Genomic DNA, 20,328 nt, shown 5'->3' with positions numbered 1-20,328 from the left:
AGGAGGAGGAGGAGGAGGAGGGGGGAGGGGGGGGGGGGAGGGGGGGGGGAGGGGGAGGGGGAGGGGGAGGGAGGAAATGGAGGGGGGGGGAGGGGGAGGGGGAGGGAGGAAATGGAGGGGAGGGGGAGGGAGGAAATGGAGGGGAGGGGGAGGGAGGAAAGGGAGGGGGAGGGAGGAGGGGGAGGGGGAGGGAGGAAAGGGGGGGAGGGGGAGGGAGGAAAGGGGGGGAGGGGGAGGGAGGAAAGGGGGGGAGGGGGAGGGAGGAAAGGGGGGGAGGGGGAGGGGGGAGGGGGAGGGAGGAAAGGGGGGGAGGGGGAGGGAGGAGGGGGAGGGAGGAGGGGAGAGGGAGGAGAGGGGAGGGGGAGGAGAGGGGAGGGGGAGGGAGGAGGGGGGAGGGGGAGGAGGGGAGGGGGAGGGAGCGGAAGGAGAGGGGGGAGGAGGGGAGGGAGAGGGGGGAGGAGGGGAGGGAGAGGGGGGAGGAGGAGAGGGAGAGGGGGAGGGAGAGGGAGAGGGGGGAGGGAGAGGGAGAGGGGGGAGGAGGAGAGGGAGAGGGAGAGGGGGGAGGAGGGGAGGGAGAGGGAGAGGGAGAGGGGGGAGGAGGGGAGGGGGAGGGAGCGGAAGGAGAGGGGGGAGGAGGAGGGTAGAGGAGGGAGGGGGGAGGAGGAGGGTAGAGGGGGGAGGAGGAGGGGAGGGAGTGGAGACGAGGGGAGGTGTGGGGGGTAGGGGAGGGAGTGGGGGGGAGGTGTGAGGGGGTAGGGGAGGGAGTGGGGAGGAGGGGAGGTGTGGGGGGTAGGGGAGGGAGGAGGGGGGAGGTGTGGGGGGTAGGGGAGGGAGGAGGGGAGGTAGAGGAGGGTGGAGGGGGTTGTTCTTCAAGCATATTATCTAGATTACCACTTCAGTCTTGCATTGTTGGAGATATAAAGCACAAGTAAGGAAGTTATGATGAACTTTTATAAAACACAAACTAAGTCATAACAAAAGAATTGCAATCAGTTCTGTCACTGTATTTAGGAAGATGTTAAGGTCAAAGTCGAGTTTATTGTCATATGCAGGAGTACATGGATGCACAGGTGCAATGAAAAACTTCAGCGGCATCACAGGCACATAGCATCATATAAGCAGCATTCACAAGAAAAACATAAATTTACACAATTTTTTACGAGAAATTAAATCTTGTTAATTAATACAAGAAATTAACAGAAAACAAAGTTCAATTCAGCACAAAGTGGTCATAGTTGTAGCTAAACTAGTGTTTAGGGTTTTGTCAGTTGGTTCAAGAACTGAATGGGTGAAGGGAAGTCGCTGTTCTTGAACCTGGTGGTGTGGGTCCTAAAGGGAGTGCAGGGTGAGAAATTTCTGCTGCAGACTAAGACTAGAAAATCTGGGCTTGTTCTTGGAACAGTGGAAGTTTAAAGTAGATTTGATTAAGGTGTATAAAGTTTTGATGGGTTTAGGTACAGTAAATTAAATCTTCCCATCAAAGAAGAAAACAGAAGGGAGGGCAGGTGTAAAGTGATTAGCAAAGATTCAAGTGATGTGACAAAAATTATTTTCATGACATGATAAAAATTAAGTAGGTATGATCTGGAACTCACTGCCCAAAACTTTGGTGGTGCAGGTACATTTGTGGCTTTTAGAAGGGAATGAAGTAAGTACTATGATAGTTATTAAAAAAAATACAGGTCTATGGGGAGGGATAAAGCAAGGCATAATTACTGAAGATCAAGAGGCTGCAGATGCTGGAATATGGAGCAACAAACAATCTGCTGGAGGAACTCAGCGGGTCCTGATGCAGGTTGTCGACCCAAATCGTCGATAGTTCTTTCCTCCCACAGATGCTGCTCGACCTGCTGAGTTCCTCCTACGGATCGTTTGTTGCTCAACGCATTATTACTGACTGGATTGCTCTGCAACAGCCCAGCAGGGACTTGATGGGCCAAATGACCACCACCTGTTTGTAACAATTGCTTGATACTGGGGGCTGATGTTCAAATCAACACCCAGTATAGCTGCTGAGATGGACAACAAAAGGGGGCATAGGAACTGTTGGCCTTTCACCCCCTGGAGTCACTTCACCACCTCATTTACTACCTTTGCTCCACATCTTTAGAAACGTTAGTTTTCTGGACAACATTACCCCAGCTACTAACACAAAGCCATAGAGTCAGTGATCACCAATCTTATTTGACACTCACTGTGTGTATTGCTGTAGGCAGTGAGGATGCCAATCAAGACAAGTTTTCTTTATTAGTCACATGCATCGAAACACACAGTGAAATACATCTTTGCGTAGTGTGTTCTGGGGGCAGCCCGCAAGTGTAGCCACGCTTCCAGTGCCAACATAGCATGCCCACAACTTCCTAACCCGTACGTCTTTGGAATGTGGGAGGAAACCGGAGCACCGACCACACCGGAGTAATGGACATTTCTCTGTATTGGATATTGACGCTTTCCTTGGAGAGAAGGTAGATTATCCTGTGGCATGTGTGAAACAAATGGGAAATACTTGCCCAAACTTCTTGTTATAAAGTGAAAATTCTTTTCAGAAGAATGTATGCTTTAACCCTGTTTAGTCTTTTGTTTCCAAATTGTATGACCTGTTTTTGGTATGTAAAGGTCATTCAAAGTGTATTCTCCTTCATCTGCCACTTGCAGAATCTAAAGAAAAGCTGGCACCCGCAAACTTTGAAAAATGTTGAACGGGTGTGGAAAGCAGAGCAGAAACATGAAGCGGAAAAGAAGAAGATTGAGGAGCTTCAGAGGGAGCTCCGTGAGGAGCGAGCTCGTGAAGAAATGCAGCGCTACGCGGAGGATAGCGGAGCCATGAAGTAAGTCATTTGTCTTCTCGCCATTTGACATTTGGATCCTGAATGCAAAATAAAGGACCCAAAGTGACCAAGAAGAGAAGCAATGGTGTCTCTTGGAATTTAGAGTTTAAAATAATTAAACGTTGTGCATGATCAACGATAACACTAGCTCAGTCCTAGAGAGCACAAAAGTCATTGAGCCTGTAGAAGAATAGCAGTGCTCATTTCCACCTTCAGTCTGTAACCCTGGAAGTTCCTTATTCATAAATGGCTAATTTACAGTCTTATAAAGTTATTTATAGGATTAGATTGCACCAGCTTTTCAAATGGATTGTTCCAGGTCCTGATAGATGAATGAAACCGATTCGCTTTCCACCTCCCCAAATCTCTTGACAATGATTTTTAAAATGTAGGCTGCAAGTGTTGTCAGCACTGTAGCCAACTTGATTGTGGGTGATTGGGTGTTTCCTCTGTCAATCAAGCTTGGTGACTGCATTGTTATAAATGATTTTTTAAGCACAATATTTATAAACAGCTGTACTCCATCCATGGTATTTTTCTGGGTAAGTTAGCTTGGCTTTTATGGGGAGAGATTGCTGTTCTTTGTTTCTTCCACTCTTTCATCAGTGCTTCATTGGATGACGCTGTATTATCAATAAACCTTCTATAAATTTATAATGGATGATTATTGGCCATTTTGCCAGAAGGGTAATAATTCATTACCTTAAAAACTTTTATCAGGCCAATTCATAACTTTGTGTTCATCTAATTCTGTATTTATTCAATTCACTTTCAAAATTACTGTTGAATCTACTTCCCCACCCTTTCCAGAACTGATTTCCCAACTCTCCAGTAGTTTCTCAGATACTCTGTATGATCTTGAATGCCTCTATTAAATCTGTGTTTAACCTTCCCTGCTCATAAAAGAACGACTCCAGTTTCTCGAGACAACCAGAATCTTTTCAGCCTTCTCCCATTACTGAAGTAATCTCTCCCTGTAACGTTCTGGTAAACTTCATTTGGTGTTTTGGCCTCGGGTAAAATTCATCTATCTATTTCAGGCTTTACCTGTTTTTATTCCTTTCTTTGACTCTCTTGATTCAATTATACCTTCTTACATTTGTAATAGTAAACATCCTAGGCTGAATAAAGTTCATCTTCAGAAGCTTAAAAAGAATGGAGGTTTAGCTTTACCTAACTTTAGATTTTACTGCTGGCAGTCAATATACGAAATCTTACAGTTTGGCTATATTACATTAATCAAGAGGCTCATCCAGTATGGGTTTCTTCGGAAGCTAACTCTGTTAAAAAATGTTCTATTATTTCTCTGCTTGGTTCTTCACTCCCTATATCATTAAATAAACTAACTGATAATTTAGTAGTTAAACACACTTTGAGGATTTGGTTACAATTTAGAAAATATTTTGGTTTATTGAGTTTTTCTCTGTCCAGTACCATTTTCTCTAATTTTTTTAAAATCTTCTATGACTGATGTAGTTTTTAAAAGAGTGGAACAAATTACGTATTACTTGATTGCAGGATCTGTTTGTTGGAAGAAAGCTTTCTTTGTTTGAACAATTGTCTACCAAGTATAATTTACCAAAAACTCATTTTTTTTATATATATTTACAAATTAGAGAGTTTCTTCAATCTCATTTACATTCTTTTCCTTTGAATCCTGATAAAAATTTATTAGATGTAATTTTTAATTTGGAACCCTTTCAGGATGACTCAATATCTAATATTTATGGCAGATTACTAGGAATGAGTAAGGTGCCACTAGATAAAATAAAAAACGCATGGGAACAAGATTTGCAGATGTCAATTTTGGAGGAAACTTGGAATGAAATTTTCAAGTTGGTTAATACTTCGTCATTATGTGCTCATCATTCTCTCCTTCAATTTAAAGTGGTCCATAGAGCTCACTTGTCTAAAGATAAACTATTCCGTTTTTATTCCATATATCTCCTTACTGTGACAAATGTAATAACGGAGTGGCTTCTTTAATTCACATGTTCTGGACGTGTTTTGGCCTCAGTATTTCAGCAAGGGACTAACCAGTGATTTTACCATGATCTCTCTGCTTTTATATTCTTTGCCTATATTTTTAAACCCCACATTTTTTTGTTTTACTTTATCAATTTGATCTGCCATTCTGAAAAGATTTCTGTATATGAACACCAAGTCTTTCTTGTCATTTGGACATTTCGATATAATGACATTTTTGGTTCACTACCTTACCATATTATTCCTCTTAAAATACATTACCATTCTTCTCTACATTGAATTCAATTTGCAATTCTAAACATTGAAAAATATTTAGCCTTTTGGCAAATCTTGTGTCCTGCCTTGAGTATGGTTTCTGACATGATGCCTAAAATTTAAAAACAAAAGGCTCATTCAGATCTTTGCTGTTAAAGGGGGAAAGTCTTCTAGATGCTGGATACCTTAAGTAAAATAATATGTTGGAGGTCTTCTGCAAGGGAATGATGCCAGACCTTCATGAATTACCAGTCAGGCACCATTTGGAATATCATGAGCAGTTATAGGAACCATGTTTTTAAAGGCATATCAAGAGATCGCAGGGTAGATGGGTACTTAGAATTTCAGTTATCTGGAGAAACGAGTTTGCTTTCCTTCGAGCAGGGAAGGTTAAAGTCAGATTTAATAGAGAAGTAAATAATCACACAGGTAAATAATAAACTACTTCCAAAGGCAAAAGATTTGGCAATGCAGTTCAGGAATGGGTGGTGGAAACGGATTCAGTAGTAAATTTGAAGGGGTATTTGATAAATACTCAGTAAAATTTGCTGGGTTATGAGAAAAGACACTGAATGAGGGCCTAATTTGATGACTGTTTCAGTATTGCTTATATCTGTGTACGGTATATTGAGTATGTTCCTTTATTGTTTAATGGTGCAAGATTCTGTTGTTTTTGATGTTCTTACATGACGTAAAACTGGACAGGCAGCATGCTCATACACTGAATTAATACAGTGAGACCTCTGTATACAAGCTCCTAGAGGTCTTAGTGTAAAATTATAATGTAAGGTTGGTCTTTTGCCTGCAGAAAGAAGTCAGATCGTTTAGATTGGATGTATCAAGGCCCCTGTGCAATGGTGAACAAGGAGGAATACTTGCTGGGTAGACCCATCGACAAGTATGCTACTGACAAGATGGTGGACGAGGAATCTGGCCCTTCTTCAGACACTGGGCTGCTGCCTGGCTCCATTTTCTCTGCAACAGGGGCTAACTCTGCCTTGGATATGGCTTCCAAAATCCGGGAGGATCCACTGTTTACAATCAGGTGGGAAAACTATACGACTTCCAGGAACTAAAATTCAAATATACAAAGTTAGCTTACTGGGAGAGGGATGGAGCCTGACAATATCTGAAGATTTTGGGATATTTCTGCTTGGGCTGTGTTGTTAGTTGTTTATTATCTACTGATCATTTTATCATTTGTGGTTCTGTTTTCTCTCATAGCTTGGGGATATCTATTGTTATGCCCACTGTGATGTCAACTTGTATTTGTATAACACCTTTAAATTAATATAGCATTGCAAGGCACTTCACAAGATAAGTGTCTGTTAAAGTAACATCATAGGACAGTTGATGAAAAATATTGATATGGAAAGCTGGTTTTCAAAGAGAATCTTTATAGAGAAAGATAAAGCAATCAGGGAGGTTTTGGAGGGAATTCCAGGCTTTAAGAGCTAGACAACAACAGGCGCAATTGCACCCTACTATGCTGGCGTAATGAATATTGGGGATACCAATATTGGAAGAGCACTGACTATCGTAAGTCTAGAGTAAATTATTTATAGGGTGATAGTGAGGGGTGTTGCCATGGAGGGATTTTAAAAGCAGGATGCTTTTAAAATTGTCGTTCATAAATCCTGCTTGCAGGGACTGACTGGGATCTTTCATTAAGAAGTTGCTAGGCCGGTTGCCTTCCAGAGGGCTGTAGTAAAAGAGGTCATTGGTTTATAACATTCTACAACATGTGAGCAGGGTACACCTTCATGCCTCTTCTGAATCCTTGAGCTCCCTTAGCAGATGTTAACCATCTCCTCATTGGGAAGGGAATTGGAAGGAATACCATAGTTTAAAGGGAGCGATCTTATGGGTAGAGGAGGAGGAGGTTGTTGTTCCCCTATTGGTCTCAAAATGCTGGGTGAATGAAAGGTCAGAGGAAGTCTGTTGCTCCCAGTTTGATTATTGAAGTACCTAATCCTTCTTATTTTGACTTTAACAGAAGATGCTCATGGTATTGATTTTTGTTTTTAAATTGGTGTTTTCAGGAAGCGTGAGGAAGAGAAAAAGAGAGAGACTTTAACTAATCCCATGAAGATGAAGATGATCAGAGAAATGGTGAGTTGGTCTTCAAGTCTCTTGAGCCCCTGTTGATCCTTGTATCTCCTGTATCCTAAAACGTGCAGCTAGCCTTTTGTGGCGTTTAATCGGAGGTTGAAAATGGTCCCCGTTTACTGAGACCAGACAAGCAACAGCGGTGGCTCCCAAATTTCCATTACGTTGATTAATATTGTTGGTCTTGACATCAAGCAAATCCCCATTGATCTAGATTATGATTCCTGATTCCTTCACCAGTCCAGACCAGAACTGAGTACTTCATTGAGTATCCATAATTAAACTGCTAAATTTGCAGAAGGCAAAAGACTAAAGTAATGGCCAGCCGTGTTGTGAATAAAATTTGCTGAAAATACGCTGTCTGAGTGGTAAAAGTTTATTACAAATTTCAAAGTTTCTTTATTTGACCTCTTAAATAAAGGTATCTACGTAAATCTTTTATTTCAGATGGTGCAGGGTCAAGTGCATACTTTAGTTTTCTGTATTGCAGAAACAGAAATAAGTTTGCGACTCTTTTTCTTTCAAAAGCTAAAAAAGAACCTGGATAAAACAGAAAAGAAGAAGAAAAAGGACAAGAAGAAGAAGCACAAGAAGCATCGGCGCTCCAGTTCCAGTGACAATGAGCAGCATAAAGCAAAGTACAGTATATTAGCCAATAAGGTCGGCACCAGCTGGATAACTGTGTCCAGTCCTGGGCACCACACTTTGAAAAAGACTCAGGCTTTGCATTATACAGAATGTTTCAGTGACGAGGGATTGAGTTGCATTTATAGACCAGAAAAGATGGTTAAGCCTCAAAGGAAGGGAGTTTTGAAAGAAGTGCTTAAAATCACAATAGCATAAATGAAGAGAGATCATTCCCAGCGGTAGAAAGATCAGTAATCAGAGGACATAGATTAGTTCTTGTATGACAAGGAGAAATGAATTCAATGACTGGTAAGAATGAGGAAGGACTGTTTAAAGATATTCGATTGCTTTAAGAGATAAATATTTAAAGCATGAAAGGTTGTAGTGATGTGGGTAAGAGTGAAGAAATGTGACTAACTGGATTGCTTTGCGCAAGAATTGGTACAAGTTTAGTAGGACATGGTGTATCATTATAAGATTCTTGTACGTTGACCTCAAACCAAGTTGTACTATCTTGTCCTTCATTATAGTAATCACAGGGTCTTAGTGACTCACTAGTGTCAGCCATAGCTCCGTTGGGAGTACCATCTCCTGTGAGTCAGAGGGTCTCTGGTTCAAGTTTCACTTGAAATACAAAACTCTTGGGTGTTACTCCACTACGATACTCGGGGGAAATCTTCACTGTAATAGGTACCACCTTTACGATGATATATCTGCTCTCTCTGGTGGGTGTAAAAGATCTCATGGCAAGGTATCTAGGAAGAGCAGGGTAGTTCTGTTGTATATTATGCTCAATATCCTTAAATCAGCATGATTAATGAAAGAATATAGATTACCTATAAATTATTGCAATGCTGTTTCGTGGAGTTTGGTGGGTGAAAATCGCCTGCCATATTTCCGACGTTACAACAGTGTCTACATTTCATAAGTATTTCACTAGCAATACTTTTTTGGCACCTCCAAGTTTTCTTTATTGGCATCACAAGTCAGGGTTAAGAAAAATAAATTAGAAACCTTGTCCTTGATTGCTATCCCATGACGTATGTTGAAACAATATCGAGGAGAATATGTTGGTTGAAATGCTGTAATTGTCAAAATGTCCCATTTTCAAATATGTAAAAAAGATACTAGATTAGAAGCCTGGTGAGGATTTCAAGATCAATTCACCTGATTTTTTTAAAAATCTGAATCTTCAGGAGAGGGAGGGGGAAAATTAGGGATGAAGAAGAGATGGATTTTTTTTTTGTTGTTGTAGCTCTCAAGTTTGTTATTTGCACAGTTAGGTCAATAATTATGACCCTGTCAATGTGGGCTGAATGATCAAGTGTGAGAGGTTTCACTGCCAACCCAGTTGTAGCATCGACATGCACATTGCTGCATGCTGTGTTTGTATCCATGCCAATGAAAGGTATATAATGACCTGGATGAGCGTGGGTTTCCTCCGGGTGCTCCGGTTTCCTCCCACATTCCAAAGACATACAGGTTAGGAAGTTGTGGGCATGGTATGTTGGCGCCGGAAGCGTGGCGACACTTGCGGGTTGCCCCCCAGAACACTCTATGCAAAAAATGTATTTCACTGTGTGTTTCGATGTACATGTGACTAATAAAGATATCTTGTATCTTATGAAGATACTTGAAGGGAAGTTAAAAAAAACACTCCATTTTATTGGAAGACTTGAATTTTGGCACATTTGCACTGAACAATGAGATTGCATTTCTTTACTCTGAAACAGAATAAACATTTTTTTAAAAACTATTACAGAAAACGTGGAAGGAGTACAAGTCCTTCATCCACATTGGTCCAGAAGAAAATCCCTGGGTATGGTTTAAAGGTCTGTCTTCATGAATCTTTGCTGTTTCTAAAATGATTAGACTTTCTGTCAAGTGTGTCAGGAATCCAGATAATTAATAACGGAAAAACTTCCAAGCCTCTCATTGTAAATAGTTTGTCATCTCTATATTATTCCGGCTTACCAGGTGAAGCTACTAATCATGTCCACTTTGAGAATGGATCCATCACTAAAATTGTAGTGATCACTCTTGACTCTAAATGCACTTTTGTTTGTAACTAAAGCTTTTTAATGACACACAGTAGTTGAGTTGGTTGGCATATTAAACGTCAATTGCAGAGAGAATATATAGTATCATACTTTTCTATCAGCTCAAATACAACCAGTTCAATTTAAACAGTTCAATTGTCTAAAATAATTAATCAGCATAGAAAAGCAATTAATTGTGCTGCAATCATATTTTTCAGTTTACTTTTGTTGTTCCACCTACCACTTTAATTTTTCCCTAGATAACTGCATAGCTGTATAAATAATATTTGTAACCTTGGAATCATGATTGAAGCGTTTCAGTGATTATTAATGTTAGTCGTGGACGAGACAGTCTAGAAACTGGCCATTCGGCCTAACAAGTCATGCCAGCATTTATGCTCTACTCAACCCGCTAACCATTTTTCCTCATCTAAATCTGTTGGTGTAACACTCTATTCCTTCCTCCCTTGTATGTTTGTCCAGTGCATCAATGTACTTTGTTTCAAACATTTCGTGTGGTAGTGAGTCCCATGTTCTCAGTGTTGCATGAAGAAGTTCCTTCTGAATTCTTTGAGTTCTATGTGACTGTCTCATAGTAATTACCTCTACCCCTCAAGTGAAACCATTCTCTTTGCATCCATTCTAGTGAAATCCTTCATAATTTTAAAGGCTTCTATTAGGTCACCACTTAGCCTTCTATTCAGAATAAAGAAAACAATGAAATGCTACAGCGCAAAAAAGGAAATTCAGTTACATTGTGTCTTTCAAAGAGCAATCCTATTAATCATGCTGTCCAGCTCCTTCATACAGCACAGAAACAGGTCCTCCATGTTCACGCTAACCATAGGTACCTCACAGTCTGGCAGTTTTCTCCAAGTATTTATCCAATTCTGTTTTCAAACCAATTATCAGATGTGTAATTACTGTTGGATTAGACAGTAAGTTCAAAACACAAGCCACTCATTACACAAATTTTTTGTAGAACAAAAAAGTTCTACAACTGCTTTAATTCTCTGCTCCCTGAATATCAACCGTTTGGCCATTGTGGCACTTCATCTCCAGTTACTTTATCTTAACCCTTCATAATTTTAAGCAAAGTAAACTTCCCCTACTATCAGTTATAATTTGCTCAGCAAGTTTCACAGGAGAGGTTCTAACAAAGCAATTACAAAGCAACATTCTTTATCATTTCTCAGTCATAGGAACCTGCTGTTTTGTGTTTGCGTGTTTTGTGGTTTAAACAAGAGGATGTTCCCTTCCGCCCTTCTCTAATCCTGTTCCCTTGTGCTATCCAGGTGAAAGATTCTCACAGGATTAAACAGCGACCCACTTCCCCATCCTCCGACCAAGGTCAAACATCTCATAAAAGCAGGGCCAGGTCCCGGTCCCGGTCAGGGAGCCACACCCAATCAACAACGCAACAGTCTCACAGACGCAACAGACATGAAGATTCACGGGGGAGGAGATCCAGATCATCGTCTCGATCACCTCCGAGATACTCAAAAGTGCATTCGCAGTGAGTACGACCTTTATTTCGCCCACTTTGAAAGAATTTTTCGCTCTTGTTCTTCCTCTCCTGCAGCTACTGACCTGCTGGAATGCAGTTCAGTGGCCGGCTTTCTTCACCTGCTGTCCTCCCAAATGTGAGGCTTGATGGTGACCACTGCTGGACTACACAGCTGTGTAAATCAAAGTCTGAAGCTGTGCTTGCCTTACCCCACATCTTCACAGTCATCTGCACTGGCTGGTGGGCAGCTCTTGGCTTCCTGCTGAGACCAATCACACTCGTGCTACTGCTCAACACAGATTGGGAATTCAAGCTGGTGTTGGTGGTTTCTATTTCTAAAGACCTGCATTTACATAGCACCTTTCACAACCTCAGTATCTCCCATGGCATGCCGAGGTACACCCAATAAAGTATTTTCGAGATGTGGTCACTGTTGTAACAAGGCAATCTACTTACACATGCCAAAGTTTCAGAAATGGCAGTGTGGTAATTACCAGATAATCATGCCTTTGGGTTTTGGTTGCGAAGAGACATTTTGGCCAGGGATAGCTCCCAGCATTTCTTGGTGCCATTGGGTCTTTTGTACCTGCCTGATTTAATATTTCATCTAAAAGACAGCATTTCTGACAGTGTAGCACTCCCTCAGCCCTGCACTGGATCATCAGCCTGGATTTTTGTGTTCAATTTCCTGGAATGGGGCTTCAACCCTTGACAGTCTGACTTGGAGAAGAGCACTACACACTGAGCCACAACTGTCTGTGTGACTAATGACTTCTCAGGAAATTAGTCATTGGAATAGCTGTAAAAAGATCAGTTCTAATGAGAATTTGTTTTTTGAAGGTACTCTGACACTGGAAATATTCATGCACAGAAATCGTCCCCAAGGAGAGAAGGGTACCAGAGGAGACCTCATTCCAATCAGTCAAGGTATTTAATTCTGTAGCTCCATAGAAACGGGTAGGAGGGATGTAAATGTTTTAAACAATTTCTCAGTTTCATTAATACAGAAAATAAAGCCAAAAGAAATGATTGCTTGACATTTTATTGATCTTGCTAGCATGTGTCAAAGTAAAAGGGAAAATAGAAAAAAAATATTGATTAACAGCAAAAACCCGACTAAGGCAGCAGCAAGTGTAATTGGTACATTATCACAAACCCTAAAGCAAGTGCAGAAATCATGAGTTTTGGTTTTATTTTTAGTTTTATTTTGTTGGATGCATATTTTCCCTCAAATATTCTCCAACCAGCAATTTTTTTTGGGTGAACAGTATCCTTCTGAGAAACATACAACTCACACCTTGCTAGAAAATGAAATGCCACACAAAATGAGAAAAGGTTTTTGTTTTTCTGATGAGAAAAATAAATATTTTAACTTAAGAGTTTACCAAAGGTAAGGAACTTATAAGTTGTAGAAAGTGATAAAACTGTCTATCTGCGGATGGCAAGGTTTATATAGATATCTTTGCAGGAACACAGCCCCATTCTCTAACAGTTGAATGCCAGTCCAAGCATTCCTGTCCATCTGGGATTGAAGATCTATTAATTAGCTGTTCATTTAAAGCAAATGCAGTTTGTCAGTCTTAGTTCCACATCTCATCTAATGCATAGCACTTCAGACAGTGCAACATTTCCTGTATTCTGTGCCAAGGAGTCGGGCTGTCTGTCATGTATCTAATATCCCATGGGGAATCTGAACTTATCTCCGATAGTGTAACGTCATGTTTTTCGAAAGCAAGATGCAGGGAAATGGGTGAGAAAGGTGAGAAAATGAAGTATTGGGTCAGTCAACATCTGAACATGAGAAACAGGAGGAAACCATTCTGCACCTTGTTCCTGCTCAGTAAGACCATGGCCAGTATTTTCCCTTAGCATTGCTTTCCTGTGTTAACCCCATATCCCTTGCTTTAATACCTAATAAGCTATCAAACCCTGACTTGAATATACTCAGCAGCTGAACTTCCACAGCCTTCTGGGATGGATAATTCCAAAGTATCACCACCTCCGAGTGACGAAGTTTCTTTTCCCCTCTGGTCCTGAATAGCAGACCCTTATTTTGAGACTCTGGTCAGTGGTTCTAGTCATGCTAGCTAGGGGAAACATCAACTCTATCTCCCCTGTCAAATCCTTGAAATTAATTTTGCATGCTTTGAAGATGTCACTTCTTATTCTTCTAAACTCTAGAGAGTATAGACCTAGTCTGCATTTTCATCAGGTTGATGGAAAAATTATCATGGCAGTCTGCTTCGCAGCTTACCATTTTGTGTCTTGGTAATTTTGGGTGTTAAAATACACCTGGTAATGTCTTATTGCAAGAAAAACTAGCATGTTCTCAACACAACTTTATTTGCTGATATTGGGAGATCTGGATTGATATCTGTTATTGAGACATTGAGGGTTGGTATCACTGAACGCTACAGGACAGCACAACTATTCAACCCATCGTAACTGTACTGGCTAGAGAGAGAATAGCACTGTTTCAGGTTTTACCAAGGTTGTAAAGGGTGCTTAGTGTTCCTTACCAAGGTGTGTGCTGTGGGAATCCAGAATAGAATAAGAAGATATGGAGAGTCTGGTTGGAGTAAGGTTGAACTGTTGTTATCTTTACTTGCTGCAGGCCATAGGGACAAATGGCCCTTGTGTGCAGCCATTAACAATGGGCAGCAACACCCCTGCGTACAGTGAAACGCCAGTTCCATGAATGTATCTGGATTTTTACAGGAAACTTTCTGCAGAGGAGCTAGAACGCAAACGTTTAGAGATGATGGAGAATGCAAAGTGGAGGGATAAAGCTCGCCAGTGTAACATCAAGAGGTACAAAGAGGAAGAAGAAATGGAGCAAGAACTCGAGAGAAAGGATACTGGGGAAGCAAAATTCCTCCAGTAAGTATTGTGTGTTTCAGTATTACAATCTGCCTAAGTTACACTTGTGATTTTAGCAAGACTTTTACTTTGCACTATTGATGTAGTTGTAATTGCTTTTGATAATGCTTGTGATATTTTTTCATAAGAAAAAGGAAGGAGGAGGAGGAGGCCACATCCCTCTGCATCACCATCCAGTAAAATCATGGTCAATCCGATCCTGACCTCAGTTCTATTTGCAGATTTTTCCCTTGCCTTTTGGAGTAATGTTAAAATTAACTTCCTTCAGTGATAACTGTTCTCTGGGCCAGGTCATGCTTCACACAGCAGACGAAGAATCTTCAGCAACAGACAATCTGCTGGAGGAACAGCAGGTCAAGCAGTATCTGGGGGTGGGGGGGGGGGGGGGGGGGGTGGTGTGGAAGGAATTGTCAACGTTTCGAGTCAAAACTCTACATCAGGACTGAGAGTGGAGAGGAAAGTAGCCACTCCACTCCGTCCTGATGCAGAGTTTTGAACTAAAACGTCAATATTTCCTTTCCCCACAGATGCTGCTCAACCTGCTGAGTTCCTCCAGTAGATTGTTTCTTGCTCCGGATTCCAGCATCTGCAGTCTTGTGTCTCCAGACAAAGGATCTTGGTAGGCTATTTAATCGTAGCACAATTAAAGAGCCTGCCAAGACCAATTCCAATCTGCATACTCTCCAGCAGGGGCTAGTACAGAGCAACCAAGGAAGGAAGCAGGAAAAAACTGAAACCAAACTTGAATTTATTGTTGAATGCACAGGTGCAATGAAAAAAACTTATTTGCAGCAGCATAACAGGCACATAGCATCCACAAGAAAAGCATAAAGTAAACATATTATACAAAGCTGTGCAAGAAAGAACACAATTAGAACAAAAAAAAAGTACATTGTAGTGCAAAGTGGTCATAGAGTTGTTATACTGGGGTAGTAATTAGGATTGTGCAGGTTGGTTCAAAAACCGAATGGTTGAAGGGAAGTAGCTGTTCTTGAACCTGGCAGTGTGCAACCTCAGGCTTCTGTACCCCTTGCCTGATGGTAGCTGCGAGACGATGGCATGGCCCGCGTGGTGGGGATCTTTGATAGATGTTTCCTTCTTGAGGCAGCTCATGTAGATACTTCGGATGGTGGGGAGGGATGTGCCTCTGATGTATTGGGCTGAGCCCACTATTCTTTGCAGCAGCTTGCGTTCCTGCGCATTCAGATTGCCATACCAGACCATGATGCACCCAATCTGGGTACTTCAACAGTACATCAGTAGAAGTTTGTGAGGGTGTTTGGTGACAAGCTGAACCTCCTTAACCTGCTAAGAAAGTAAAGATGCGCCTTCCTTGTGATTCCATCTATGGTTATTGTTGCAGCACCACTCAACCAGGTGTCCTACCTCGCTCCTGTATGCTGAGTCATCATCACCTGTCACTTGTCCAACAATGCTCAACAGGTTCGACAGCATCTTAATGGAATTAATCTTTAGGACCCGTGAGATAATTACAGCACAGGAGGAGTCCACTTGGCTCATGTGCTTCTAGAAGAGAGATCCCATCAGTCCTTCCTCCTGTTCTTCCCCATACCCTATTGTCGTCTTGATTATTCTCTCTCAAATTATGTCGCCCTTGGAGTATTGTGTGCAGTTCTGGTCAACACACTATAGGAAGAAGGATGGGGTTAAGCTAGAGAGGGTGCAGAAAAGGTTCACAAGGATGTTGCTGGGATTGGAGGGCTTGAGTTATCAGGAGACATTGGATAGGCTGGATCTTTTTTCCCTGGAGCAAAGGAGGCTGAAAGATGACATGATTGATTGAGGTATATAAAATTATGAGAGGCATAGATGGGTTAGATAACCAGTTTCCCATGGTATGGGTGTCTAAAACTAGAAGGCGTGGGTTTACGGTGAGAGGGAGAAGATCTAAAAGGTAAATTTTTACACAAAAAGCACGTTATCTGGGATGAGCTGCCAGAGGAGGTGGTGGAGGCAGGAACAGTAACATTAAAGAGGCATCTGGACAGGTGCTTGAATGAACAGGGCATAGAAGGATATGGAATTAATATAGGCAAGTGGGATGAGTATATTTAGGCACAATGGTCAGCATTAATGTAGTGGACCAACTACTTTTAATGTGAAAAAATTTACCTCACAGATCCCCTTTAAATCCCCTCCCTCTCACCTTAAACCTATGCCCTCTAGTTTTACTTATCCCTAACATGGGAAACAGACACTGGCTCTCTACCCTATCCATGCCTCTCACAACTTTATATACCTCAACCGTGTCACCTTTCAGCCTCCTTTGCTCTGGGGAAAACAGACCAAGCCGATCCAATCTCTCCTGATAACTCAAACCCTCCGATCCTGGCAACATCCTTGTGAACCTTTTCTGCACCCTCTCTAGCTTAGCCCCATTGAAGGCTCTGGTTTTGTTTTCACCACCACTACAGTCATCTTGTACTCCTCTATCAAATCTCCTCTCAACCTTCTTTGAACAACTCCAGCTTCTCCTGTCTAACCTTGTATTTGAAAGCATTCATCCCTGGAGCCATTTGAGTAAATCCTTTCTGCACTCTGCCAGCTGCTGCCAGGACTCAAGGGTCTGAGTTACAGGGAGAAGTTGGGCAAGCTATGACTTTATTCCTTGGAACATAGGAGATTGAGGGGTGACCTTGTAGACGTGTATAAGATCATGAGGGGTATAGATAGGGTGAACACTTTTTCCCAGTGAAGGTGAAACCAGAGGGCATAGATTTAAGGTGAGAGGTGAAAGATTTAAAAGGGACCTGAAGAGCAACTTCTTCACATAAGTGGTGGTGAGTATATGGAACGGCTGCCAGAGGAAGTAATTGAAGCAGGTACAATAACAACATTTGAAAGACATTTGGACAAGTGCATGAATAGGAAGGGTTTAGAGTGATCTGGGGCAAACACGGGCAAATGGGACGAGCTTGATGGGCACCTTGGTCAGCATGGACAAGTTGGGCCAAAGGGCCTGTTTCCATGTTATATTACTCTATGACTACGACTCTCACTGCAACCTTCATAAGCTTCAAATGTGGTGACCAGAATTTGACCTAGTAGTGGCCTAACCAGTGTGTTGAACAAATTTAGCATAACTTCCCTGCCTCTGTTTATGAATCCCAGGACCCCAAGTGCTTTACTTCTCTCAACATGCCCTTCTACTTTCTCAATGTCTGTTCCTACACACCACTGCAAACTGCGCCATTTAGGTAATATTGTTCCTTCGGTGAGACAAGGGTATGTTGATCATTGTCAGAATTAGGTTTGTTATCACTGTCTTGCATAACGTGAAATTTGTTGTTTTGTGGCAGCAGTACAGTGCAAAGACAAACTAAAAATTACAAAATAAATAGTGCAAAAAAAAAAGGAACAATAAGGTAGTGTTCATGGACCGTTCAGAAATCTGATGGCGGAGGGGAAGAAGCTGATCCTGAATCACTGAGTGTGGGTCTTCAGGCTCCTGTACCTCCTCCCTGACAGTAGTAATGAGAAGAGGGCATGTCCTGGATGGTGAGGGTCCTTAATGATGGACGCTGCCTTCTTGATGCACTGCTTCTTGAAGGTGTCCTCGATGGTGGGGAGGGTTGTGCCTGTGATGGAGCTGGCTGAGTCTATAACTCTCTGGAGCCTCTGTGATCCTGTACATTGGAGCCTCCATACCAGGCGGTGATGCAACCAGTCAGAATGCTCTCCACCGTTCATCTGTTGAAATTTGCGAGTCTTCTATGCTATGCATGGCTGAAGGAAAAGACTTTTATTAAAATTTCTTGTTTTCTGCTTAAAAGTATTTAAGGATTTAGACTGACAATTTTTTACCTTCATTCGTTTCTTTCAGCAAAATGAAACTACAAAGCACTGCCACATCTTCGTTAGAAGACCGTGTGAAACGCAATATTCATTCCATCCAGCGGACACCTGCAGCCTTGGAGAAGAACTTCATGAGGAAGTGAATCAGGCTGTAAAGATGAACAAGAGCAGAGATCCTGTCAGAAGACAGTGTACCCCAAATATACAGCAGCTGCCAGATTTGCCCTTCGTGGAATAAAAAAAGTAGTCAGGACCTAGAAGCCAATATTACTCAGGGAAACATGATTCCAAATGCTAATTGATTCTGAGCCCTCTCCATTTCCCCATCAGCAGCCAAGTACAACCAAAGATGCTAGTCCAAGGGTGTCAGTACAGAAAGGGAAACAAGCCAATGGAATTAGCAGATGTGTTCCATGCCACAGTGATATCCCTCACTGCTGCCCGTTATATCTGGTTTGTCCAGGGTAAGGGACAGAGTATCAATGTTTAGTTATTAATATGTGCTTGTCTCATTAAGGCAATCACAGGTAAACCTTAGGCAGTTATATTTCCACATGATGTGAAAGGAGAGCATTTGGCCCATCAAGCTCTAAGAGCAATTCCGTTTTCAACTAATTTTCCCTGTAACCTATTCTCCCCACATTCCCATCGATTTTACCACCCATGTACACTGGGCCAATTTTTAACATCGCCCAATTGACTACCACCTTTGGGTGTGGAAGGAAAACAGAGCACCCAGGGAAACCCACACAGCTACAGGAAGACTGTGCAAATTCCACACGGCTGGCACCAGAAGGCAGGATTCAACCTAGGTCGCTGGAGCCTTGAGGCAGTGGCTCTACTAGCTGCGCCACTGTGCCGTTCGGATCTATTGGTGAATCTCGGTCTTTAAAATACAAGCGCGACAGAGAGATTCTAGACATGTTTATTATATACAGCATGAAAAGAAAATACTGGTAATACTCAGGTCAGGCAGCATCTGTGGAGAGAGACAAACTTTGACCTTTCTGAAGATCTGAGGTAGAGGTTCCCTCTTCACAGCTCTATTTGGAGCACTTGCTGTTTATTTGATTTCTAGAATCTGCAGTTTTCTGCTTTTCAGTTGTTTAGATATAGGCCAGTGGGTTCCAGTAGTGTTACACAAATGGGTAATGATGGAAGTAGGCACATGGTCTCTGAATCTGTCTCCACGTGGCTGACCAAAGCCTGTAACTACAATGTGACTGTTAGCCCCACAAAGTTAAGTGGGAAATGTCAGCATTGAAGTGTTAAAGGCATCTTGAAAATAGGAAGGACTGGAATTATGCACCCTGTGCAGAGTGATCAATGATGTATAGATGGATACAGATGTATATCAGTTTTGTGACTCCTTTTACATTCTCTTGCTTTTTCCCCATTATGGGTCATTTCTGAGCCAGGAGGAGATTTCCCCTCCTTTATATTTCTTGGAAAGATTTTTATTATTTCCTGGAATTCTCATCACCCACATCTCCCTGCTGAGTTTGAGCATTTGTGTGTAAAACTGTATGCACGCCTCTCTCGCTCTCGCTCTCGCTACAAGAGTCTAACTTGATATTTGTCAATTATCACTGGTGGTAGTGAAATTAGGGACGTGTAGATGGGCAGAACCGGTTTTTTATTCTACTTGTAGAAATACCACTGTCTGTATTTCTTTCTGCCGGCACAAATATTATTTTCAAGCAGCTATTTTCAGCTGGCTATTTAGCCTGAACTTGATACTGCCATTGCCTGATGTATAAACACAAACACAATCCAGCAGAAATTAATATAACAGTAGAAAGCAGATTCACTTCTCCCCACCTCTTCAGTAGCCCAGCACTGTTGGGTTAGATTGATTCACTTGTTCGATTGCCCTGCCTGAGACCAACGACTTCAGTGCAACGTAACAGCTGAGTTCAGCAGCATTAGTTTTCTGATTGACTGCTACACTAAATGACAAATGTTCACCAACTAATCAGCAGGGAGGTGCAGAACATTGAATTTTATGGAACATTGTTATGGGATTCTATTTCACCAACTTGTATGTAGTGTAAATAATTATCAATTGTATTTGGTTGCCAGAAAGGTATCTTGACAGTCAGGTATAACACCTTAGATCTGTTTGCACAAATTAGTCTGTAAATAACCACGTAATTCATTTGATACTTTTTATCAAAGCAAATGTATAAAACCGAGTGTTTAAATACTTGTGAAATTTAATGGCAAAATGACTAATGTCATCATTTTGTATATTTCAAACCATAAAACCCTTTTGAATTTG

The 20,328-nt window shown here is 41.7% G+C and overlaps 1 protein-coding gene across 1 annotated transcript in view; it reads left to right on the top strand.

Moving 5' to 3' along the window:
• cwc25 (CWC25 spliceosome associated protein homolog) overlaps window positions 1-20,328 on the top strand; it is a 20,703-nt gene extending 375 nt beyond the window's left edge. The window contains exons 2-10 of the mRNA XM_052038622.1: window positions 2,656-2,828; window positions 5,878-6,114; window positions 7,112-7,181; window positions 7,707-7,816; window positions 9,568-9,637; window positions 11,140-11,360; window positions 12,192-12,278; window positions 14,070-14,231; window positions 18,076-20,328. Coding sequence (XP_051894582.1) covers window positions 2,656-2,828; window positions 5,878-6,114; window positions 7,112-7,181; window positions 7,707-7,816; window positions 9,568-9,637; window positions 11,140-11,360; window positions 12,192-12,278; window positions 14,070-14,231; window positions 18,076-18,190 — 1,245 coding nt within the window. The 3' untranslated portion in view covers window positions 18,191-20,328. The remainder of the gene's footprint in view (window positions 1-2,655; window positions 2,829-5,877; window positions 6,115-7,111; window positions 7,182-7,706; window positions 7,817-9,567; window positions 9,638-11,139; window positions 11,361-12,191; window positions 12,279-14,069; window positions 14,232-18,075) is intronic.

The sequence above is a fragment of the Pristis pectinata genome, chromosome 25 (genome assembly GCF_009764475.1).
Source record: "Pristis pectinata isolate sPriPec2 chromosome 25, sPriPec2.1.pri, whole genome shotgun sequence".
Taxonomy (NCBI): Eukaryota; Metazoa; Chordata; class Chondrichthyes; order Rhinopristiformes; family Pristidae; genus Pristis; species Pristis pectinata.
This window is presented reverse-complemented; position numbering and strand designations above follow the sequence as displayed.